We start from the raw sequence: 10193 nt of genomic DNA on the forward strand, positions 1-10193 counted from the left end.
TTGGGTAATGTACAAAGCTAACTGATCATTTCATGTGAACTTCCCATTCTCATTCAAGCAAGAAACACATGTAGAACACACGTGTGGCGGTGAGCACGGCGAAGATCTGCTGGATTATGTGGCGTATAACTACACATTAATGCAAATCACATGCAAATATTAAATACAAAAATTACGAGTGCAAGAAGTAGCTAACACTATTAGCGATTTAAAAAGGTATTCAAACAATTTAAAAAGGTGCCACTGAACATTAAACGTATTAAACGAGGAAAGGAACTCCCAAATTTTCTCCCTCATGGCCTTCGTTAGGACCAATATAAAACTAGCTGAGAGGAAAAGAACTAACTGCAAACCAATTTATATCATTTTAAGAAAATGGTTAAACTCCATGTCTTAACATGCATGGTATGGTATCTTCTAGAGTCTGAGATGCACAATTCATGCCTTTATTTTGCCAATGCATTTATTATGCCTTGTATAGATACAACCTTCTCCTCGTTAGATCGAAAGCTTACCCCTCCAATCGTCAGTGACACCAAAATCAACGAGAAATCAGCTACTCACTCAGCCATTCTCTATAGCATTGGTGGTGTAATATATAACATACATTTACAGTAGAATTTTCATTTGTCGGTTGTTCTGTTTTTCGTTATAACAAGTACTATCTTTAAAAAAAAATAGCGACGCAGTAAAATAATCCATTCTTTTTACTTATTATTTTCTACATTTCATTCAAGAAAATAACACATGGCATGCAATTTTAATTCTCGACACAATTTTTTCGAAGGCCACGAAGTTCTCAGTATTTGGTCAGTCGGGAAACAGTATTGCGGTCAGGTGACTTGCGTTTCCATAGAAGAGCGTCTTTAAGGTCAAAGGGTAAAAAGGGAAACTATACCTACTGCGTCGAAAAACAACAAAACAAACGTGACAGGAAAATGATATTGGACAGGGTGTCGTGCAACACAAATCGCTTACCGGCAGGACATGCTTACAATTTCCGAGCACTTTATGTCCTTTTTTTAAGTGTTTAAGTTTCTGTGTTCCGCGTTGTTTTCCCTTACCTTCAGTTTTTATATGTAATGGTATTTTATTCTGTAATTTCATGCAGATCGAACCTCACCACTGTTTCATATTCTCTCGTTCTGCATACCATATGTCTCTTAAATTACCTTCTATTTTGATGCTTCGCTACTTTTTTCCGCCGATATTTACAACGTATGCCCCATCTAGATAAAGCCAAGGATTGTGGCGAAATTCAGACAAACAGATGGACAAGATTATTCCGATATAACACCATCTCGTAAAGAGAAAAAAAAATTCAATTACCTAATATTTAAAACAAAATACATAATCTTTTTTTTAGTTTCTCCAAAAAGGAGTTGTTTGGTTTGCTTCATGGTTAACCATAGTAATAAAACTAAGCATTGTATCCGCAGTACTCGTGAATTGAGGCTTATCTAAAATTATTATCATTATTACATTTTTTTAATAAACAAACTCATCAACAAGTTATGATACAAATCACGTGTGATGACAGAATAGCAACACAATAAAATTGATATGTTATAAACCTTTGTGAATGGTATGTTATAAACTCTGTATAATTTCTACTTTAAACCTACAACTCGTCATGGCCTTCCTTTGATTCATTGCTGTCAACGCCAGTTTCAACTTCTATTTGACGATAAATTTTAGACCAAAAATTGACAGTCTTGGTTTTGTAAAAACTTTTCAATGTGACTGGGATATCTAAGTCTAAAAACATTCTGCCACGTTGATCAAACTGGATCCAATATTGAGATCCCTCACCACCTGACGGGTGTCTGGTAATAAAAAAAAAGGATTATAGTAGCAGGCTTAAAAGTAGTACCACATAATGACTTACATACATTTGTAATACAATAATGAAATGCATAATGATTTTTTTTCCTTTTCGAAATATCATAAGCACCTAATTTTGCATCATCGTGGTAAAAATGTATTGAACTTTAAATTATTTTTTCTACCATATATGATCTTCAGAATCTATGTTTCTATGTTGGTAAAGGAAAACTCTATTGACCAAACTTTACGACAAACGTGATGACTTTTCATTCAGAATTGTCAACTTTCCTTTCATCTGTGGCAACATCCCTGTGTATGGAATGTTCATATCACAACTCATACGTTATGCCAGAGCTTGCCGAGACTACGCAGACTTTTTGTATCGCGCTAGAATTCTAACAAATAGGCTTCTGGAACAGGATTATGTTGCTACAAGATTGAAGTCGTCACTACGAAAGTTTTATGGCTGTCATCATGAACTCGTGGATCGTTACGGTGTATCCATCTGCGCCATGAAAACTGATTTGTTCAACGTGTCAGTTTTCCTTTCCTCTTTCGTCTACCCTAAACTTGACTTTTTATGAGCAACTCGGCGGGTGTTTCTAGAAAAGCAGAGGACGCTTACCCTACCGATGCACCTGGTCCATGCTCCCAGTTTTTAGTGGAGTCCGAGTTGCTCGTTTGCCTTTGCGAGTTACTTTGTATGTATGATTTTAGTTACTCTATGTTCTTTGTTGTGTATGTCTGTTTTCCATATCTGGTCTTTGTCCCTGGATTACATTCTTTTGATTACCGCTATATCCTTGGTTCTCTTGATTACTCTCTAACAAGTCAATTTCAAAATTAAAGAAATTCCAAATTATCAGTGTCAAAGATATCTATTCAATTTTTTTCTGAAATTGATATTGAGTTAATATTACCCTCTTTTAGCAAAAGACGTCCAGTACTCTATCACCACTTTTGTAAAATGTCTCTCGTCCTCAGTTAGTTCATGACTGCCAGCCTTTAGTAACCAGAAAAGGTCATCAGCATGACCACAACCTTTGAACCATGATGGCGGAGATCCACCAAATGGAACGGGGCTAGTTTTTGAGAACTGATATTGAAAGGCTTTTTTATTACCCACAGCTGAATGATACTCAAGCATTTTGACTGACGGATAATTGAACATAAGATCCGCTAGTAACTCCGTTGACCTTAAACTTTGAACTTGTCCATCTCCTTCTACCTTGTAGAAGTCACATATTTGTTTCTTAATCTCCGCGTTGCCATCAAGGTAAGCCTCAACGTAAGGTCCTATGACTGCTTCGCATGCAACTTTGTGTGGTATTCCTGCGGAAACGTTAAAGCCATAATGTTGCTGTAATTCTGGGAAAGCTATCATATACAACAATGAACCCTCATTCGAAGTTGTACCGATTATTATCTCAAGGCTTCCAAAAAACTCAGCAACTTCCGAAGGGCCAATAACTGTATCCAATCCTAAAATCGGGTCCTCTTTAAATAACTCACCATCTACAACGGGATAATTTTGTGACATGAAGAAAATTTCTGTGGCTAGTTTCTGTGGTGGAACTGAGGAATAAAATTCTGTCAATTCTACAAGCTTTTCAGAAGGGATCTCTCGGAGACAGTCCATAAATCTATACTCGTCATCAAGTGTACAAGACGTCTTAATTGAAAGGAGTTTGGCATAGTTCTTAATTTCCCTAGATCTGCGCATTAACGTTCTGCTATGTACTCCACTTTGGGCGATGACACGTTGAAATAGTCCTTTATTTGATGGAATTAATGCTTGAAGAGAAACACTATAACTTCCGGCAGATTCTCCAAATATCGTTACAGACTCAGGGTTTCCACCGAAAGCTGCAATGTTGTCATGAACCCATTGTAGCGCTAGTTTTTGATCCCATAAAGCATAATTCCCTCTAGCAGCTGGATGATCCAAAGCAAAAAACCCTAGAGCACCAAGTCTGTAATTGAAAGTAACCATTACAACATCTCCTTCCATTACCATTTGAGAGAAGGAAAGTTCGTCCTCGTTTCCATAACCAACTTCAAAGCCACCTCCATGTATCCACACCATCACAGATCGGTTTTCAGATTTTCCCACGGTCTTTGGCACACAAACATTCAGAAATAAACAATCCTCAGAAGTCTTCGGTCTAGAAAGTTCAGGCATAAACTCTGGAATATTCTGTGGACAAGCAGCACCAAACGATGTTGCGTCTCTGATACCATCCCAATGACCATACGGTTCGGATTTGCGGAACCGCAGATTTCCAATCGGAGGCTTAGCATAAGGTATTCCTCTGAATTCGAAAAGTTTATCTCCGGTCTCCTTATAATCAAATATAATGCCTTTTAATCGTCCCGACCGTGTGTCCAGAACTTCTGTCTTTTCGGCATTATTTAGTAATACGGAATGAGCAAGGCAGAGTAATATTAATCTTTTCGGGAGACCCATCTTGATTTAGTCAGCACTGAAAAAATAAGATAGTCCTTTTCATATAATCGAAACTATTGTAGTGAATACTAAGCGATATATCCTAAAGAGTAATCAAGGGAACCAAGGTTATAGCGGTAATCAAAAGATTGTAATCCAGGGACAAAGACCAGACATGGAAAACAGACAAACACAAAAAAGAACATAAAGTAACTAAAATAATACACATAAAGTAACAAAAATAAATGAGGAACTCGTACTCCAATAAAATCTAGGAGCATGGACCTGATGCACCGGTAGGGTAAACGTCCTCTGCTTTTCTAGAAATACTCACCGAGTTGCTCATAAAAAGTCAAGTCCGGGATAGACGAAAGAGGAAAGGAAAACTATGACACGTTAAACAAATCAGTTTTCATGGTGCAGATGGGTACACCATAACGATCCACGAGTTCATGATGACGACCATAAAACTTCTCTAGTGATGACTTCAATCTTGTAGCAACATGAACCTGTTCCAGAAGCCTATTTGTCAGAGTTCTAGCGCGATACAAAAAGTCTGCGTAGTAACGGCAAGCTCTGGCATAACGTATGAGTTGTGATATGAACACTCCATACCCAGGTGCTGAAGGGATGTTGCCACAGATGAAAGGAAAGTTGACAATTCTGAATGAAAAGTTATCACGTTTGTCGTAAAATTTGGTCAATAGTTTTCCTTTACTGTCGATTTCCAAGAGTAGGTCAAGATACGAGGCTGACTTCACAGTGTCTGTAGTATTCTTTATCTCAAGTTCTTTTGGGTAGATGCGATGTATCAAATCCCCGAAATTAGGATTGTTTAAGATCATCTATATAGCGGAAACTGAGATTAAAGGATCTAGCCAAACGATATTCTTCCTTTCGAATCAGATCAGCTATAAAGCCAGCCTCATAAGAGTGAAGGAATAGATTAGCAAGTAAAGGAGCACAATTTGTTCCCATTGGAATGCCGATCATTTGTTGAAAAACATGTCCACCACACTGAACAAATATGTTGTCGATTAAAAATTCCAGCATTTTGTAAACATCTTCCTCAAAAAGAGAACATTCTTTTTTTTTTTACTTCATTCATAGGCTTCTAGACATCCGAGTTGAACTGCACACACTTACCAGTAGGGCTGTAGTGACTGCACACACTGACCAGTTGTATTGTTGAGACTGCACACACTTACCAGTAGTACTGTAGTGGCTATATGCACTTACAGTAGTAATGTAGTGAGTTTACACACTAACAGTAGTACTGTAGTGAGTGTACACACTTACCAGTTGTGCTTGGTGATTGTACACACTAACAGTAGGACTGTAGTGAGTGTACACACTTACCAGTTGTACTTTATTGACTGCACACGCTTACCAGTAGAACTGTAGTAAGCTTCCTATTGCGATACCTAACCAAAGTTACAGCTTAAATGTTTGTTTTAGGTTATCAATTAATAATATATAACTTTCTAACATGTATATTTCGCTTACCTTGTTCGTTTAAAAATTATGTCAGGAACTGACTGAAAATCTGCTTTCAATCCTCAAACAATGGCAGATTTACAAACAAGAGTAAGAAAATCAAATGTTAGGTTTTAGAGTAACGAACTTAATCGGACCTTTAAATTCAATATACTACTTGAGAACATGTACACGTAGTAAGAACTTTAAATATAAGGTAAAAATATATCAAGAAGTTAATTGGGAACCACTAGATGTTAGACGCAAAATAAGAAAGTTACAAATGATTTATAACACTGAATATAAAAATGCCCCATCTTATTTGCTTGACATAATACCACCCAAAGTACAATCCCTTACTAATTATCCCCTTAGAAACGGAGATGACATATTACAGCCATTTTGTAGATTGTCTGTAACAAGCGAGTCTTTTTTCCCTGCTACTATTAAAGAATGGAATAAACTTACTGTATCCACTCGACAATTAGACACTATTTCCAAATTTAAAACAGAGTTAAAGAAGGATACACACAAACCACTACTTCCTAATTATTATTCTATTGGTCAACGAAAACGGAATATTATTTGGACACAATTAAGATGTTCTGCTTCTTCTTTAAACCATGACTTATGTAGAGTCAATATCGTAAATAGTAGATGCGGAGATGTTGAGGATGCTCATCATTTCTTTCTTGACTGTCCCTTACACGAAAACACTCGAGTAATCCTTACGAATAACATTAGTTGGCTACCCGATGATTCGCCATTGAAATGGAAATCCAAATTTAACTAATGATCAAAATGTTCGTTTAATAAAACATGTCCATAGATATATCAAAGAAACTAAAAGATTTTCTGTTGTTTGATGAAATTTGATGAAATAGTGATATGCCCATTTTTTCTTCACCATCACCACATTCCTCTCAACTCTCTTATTTTTTCTTTCCTTTTCTCAAAATCTTCTCTTCTATGTCTTATTTTTCATTTTATTTTTTTATCTAGTGTTTGAAAAATTTAATTGATGCATGCTCGGTTTGACAAAATATTGTATATTGCTGTTGTATATGGGAGAGGACCTCGAAAGTATGTTTTACTTTTGTCCAATCCTTTTTGTTTATTACAAATAAAATATGTTTAAACTAAACTAATATATGTATCCAGATACTATTCTTTGCAGAACCATGGGTCGACTTGGACTGTTTTATGGTCCTGGCTGGGTACACACCAATTAGGTAACTTTTGAAGAACAGATATATTACTTTCTGACAATTTATTAAGAACCACTTTTACTCACAAGGAAACCAATTTTGCAATCATTATTTATTAATTAATGAAGTTATTCATTGAAAATAAAGGCCAACCGTCTCTTCGCTGCTACCGCAAACTTGTCTATCAAGCTGCGTCGTTATGTTCATCACTGTGGAACGTAGCCATGTCTTTATTCTGCGCATATCCCTGAAAGATTGTCCAGATGCGGTGGTAGATACAGACATGGTGAGCATAATAAACAACATTCTGGCAATTGAGTATAACACTACGTTGAGCTCTGATAGAGTTTCGACGAGTGTTGCTGGTTTGGTCACATCAGCCGATGCAATAGACATCGCTTCTTCCATCGTACCACTTCACCTTCAAAAATCTCCAGTTCAATTTCCTTATCAAGCATCGAATATCTGCTTGACAATATTCTTTGGTAATTTTCCATGCAAAACTGGTATCAAATATAGAGATAATCAATATACAGAAAAAGTTACGTAGACGACTTAACTAATTATGTGTAGGCCCAGGTTTTTGTGCTACCATTGATGTTACGCCGCCTTGGCAAGTCGGTATTATTTGTAAGCAAGATAGTGGATTTTTTTTAATGTTTTCCGGTTCTTTGTGAAAGAGTAATCAAGGGAACCAAGGTTATAGCGGTAATCAAAAGAATGTAATCCAAGGACAAAGACCAGACATGGAAAACAGACATACACAACAAAGAACATAAAGTAACTAAAAGCATACATACAAAGTAACAAAAGTAAATAAGCAACTCGGACTCCACTAAAAACTGGGAGTATGGACCAGGTGCACACTATATAATTGAATAATCTTAACAGTCAGTTAGAAGGAATAATAAGTCAATACATTATACTCGTATTGAAATAAGACTGCAGAGTCAATGCTTGAGTTTTATTAAAATATATATGTTTTAACCATAACATCGATTTTTTTTATAACAGTTTTCTATGAAAATGCTTGAATACAAGAACTGTTGAATACTTGGGTAATTTGACGCGTGATGAAAATGTAATCTTTTTTCTTTAACTTATGAGCAGGCGCAAGGTGTCATGACAGATTTTTTTTCATTTACCAGCTACTGAGATCCTGTCATCCTGTATGTCTTGTATTACGTATGTGACACGACTAGCCAGTGTTGACAGTAAGTATAGAGTAAATAAGTAATATCCATTTAGAGTAGTTGGACTGCACCGGAGAGGCGGGTTGTGTCGTAAGGGAATGAGTTTGTAAGACTTGGAAGTGCGGTGGGGACGCCGAAGTGCGATGGTCAACGCTGAAGTACGTTGGATGTCTAATGCAAATGCGCAGAAGTGCGTTGGTATTCCCCATTCAACGTCGCCTCAAATTTAACGTGCATAAGCGCGTACAATATTATAGAGAAAACTAACAAACTGAAAGGAGAGTATGTGTTTGTTTTGTTTGTTGGGGTTAACGAAGGTAGCTAGTATATTGTTGCCTGTATAAACAATCGCAGCATGCATCATTACTAATTTGAGTGTTAACAGTACATGTATTTAATGCAGTATCAAAACTTAAAAGATACATTACGATACTCAAGGTCATTCGAGAAACATGAACTGTAGCTATGGGTTACAAAAGTTAGCAGATGCTGAAAGTTGTATTTCATGCATCATGAAAACTATAAAAGATATAATGAAAAGATTTACCGGAACAACTTTGTTATCGTTGTATTAAAAATCTGAAAAAATGTTGCTTTTTATAACTTTGATATCATGGATTTTTACCTTCAGAAAAAGTAAGACATTCTTTCACAACGAATCATGGAGCGTATTCTATGGTTGAAAGGCGAAATAGAAAATGCAATATACGAGTTAAGAGAGTATTAGAACGTCGAAATTCCGGTGGACCAGACTAACACGTTTCTCTTCATATTACGTACAGTCCGTTAATCCATCAAATCTAGACCTTTGTCGCATCAATCATTCTTTGATAACCTGAGCCACAGTGTATAGGATGACACACCGTCTTATACTACATTACATTCGTATTTGCAAATTCTACAGGTACTGCTGATCAGTTTTTATGTAGTATATGTAATTTATACGCTAATACAGAAGTCTTAAAACTATACACAACCATTTTATAGCTAAGCTAGTCAAGAAATATTTTTGTTTTAAAGAGTACTCGTCCTTCTAAGAGACTGCCAATTTTATTAATTTTCAACTAGGTGTAGGAAAAAATGGAGAAAAATTATTAATTTTGTTTTTATAATATCCTCGATAGTTGGAAGTATGAACAAAATGCTATTGGTGGTCAACAATCATGTCAAACCATCGCAGTTTAGCGTGATCACAAACGCACTTCGATAGGTCAAATGAAATTGAGTACTAGAATCAAAATACAATAATAATCAATGAATGAAGATTTTTAAAATTTTATCTTTGAACTATATGTATTATCAAAGAAATGGAGTTGCAGACTCGTATAATCATAATCTAAGTAAAGTAAAAGGTAAGAGATAAATCATCTTTGATTTCATGGTTTATAAAAGCAATTTTATCTTAATTCGAGCACTCAAAGCTTGACTAAAAGTAGAAAAAAACTAGTACAATATTTTCATAATGATGCATATGTTAACGTAACAAAACAGAGTGAAACTGACGACAATGCAAATAACATAAGATGAGAGTAATTAGAAAAAAATAAGAACTAAATGACGGAAAAAAGAAAACTTAAGGTTGTCTACATATTACATTTAAGTAACAAAATATTGCTTTTTTAATGAAGGAAAGCTTTATACAACTCAGTTTAACTTGCATAGAACACGCAAATGTAAGAAGAGCTTGTAGAAAGAAGAAATTATAAGATGTAGGTGCTCAATGGTTTGAAAGATCACAGATCATGCTTGATATTATAAGATGGAGGTGCTCAATGTTTTGATGGATCACGGATCATGCTTGTTATTATAAGAAGTCTGTCAGACATCGATTCTCTGTCAGAGTGGGTAAAGGCCGTGAGGTCTTTAATTTTGAAACGAACGAAAATTTTAAGTAGGTCAATTGAGTGTCAATGCTACATCACTTCCCCAGTTTTAACTTCTATACACAAAGATGTCAAAGATGGTCTGCAGTCCCATCACAACACTAGTTACTCCCGTAGTGGTATAAATTCATCTTTCAAATATACAGAAGAAGATGTTTTC

At 35.8% G+C, this 10193-nt stretch overlaps 1 protein-coding gene across 1 annotated transcript; it reads right to left on the reverse strand.

Annotated features, from left to right (window-relative positions):
* Positions 1 to 1465: 1465 nt before the first annotated feature.
* Positions 1466 to 5905, reverse strand: LOC148615496 (uncharacterized). Its single transcript, XM_088581744.1, has 3 exons — positions 5780 to 5905; positions 2748 to 4310; positions 1466 to 1826 (listed from the first exon to the last, which is right to left on the reverse strand). Exons 2-3 carry the CDS (start codon positions 4292 to 4294, stop codon positions 1622 to 1624), a joined length of 1752 nt encoding a protein of 583 aa, XP_088437870.1. The 5' UTR covers positions 4295 to 4310; positions 5780 to 5905; the 3' UTR covers positions 1466 to 1621.
* Positions 5906 to 10193: the final 4288 nt, after the last annotated feature.

This window comes from Perna viridis, chromosome 5 (genome assembly GCF_037379345.1).
Source record: "Perna viridis isolate PV_CMFRI_1.1 ecotype Kerala chromosome 5, ASM3737934v1, whole genome shotgun sequence".
Classification (NCBI taxonomy): domain Eukaryota; kingdom Metazoa; phylum Mollusca; class Bivalvia; order Mytilida; family Mytilidae; genus Perna; species Perna viridis.

Bases quoted from the DNA above. Each gene is read 5' to 3' on its own strand.
- LOC148615496 (XM_088581744.1), bottom strand. From the start codon at position 4,294: ATGGGTCTCCCGAAAAGATTAATATTACTCTGCCTTGCTCATTCCGTA. The intron at 1,827-2,747 runs GTAATATTAACT...TTTTATTACCAG, and splicing joins ACGTCTTTTGCTAAAAGAGG to ACACCCGTCAGGTGGTGAGG.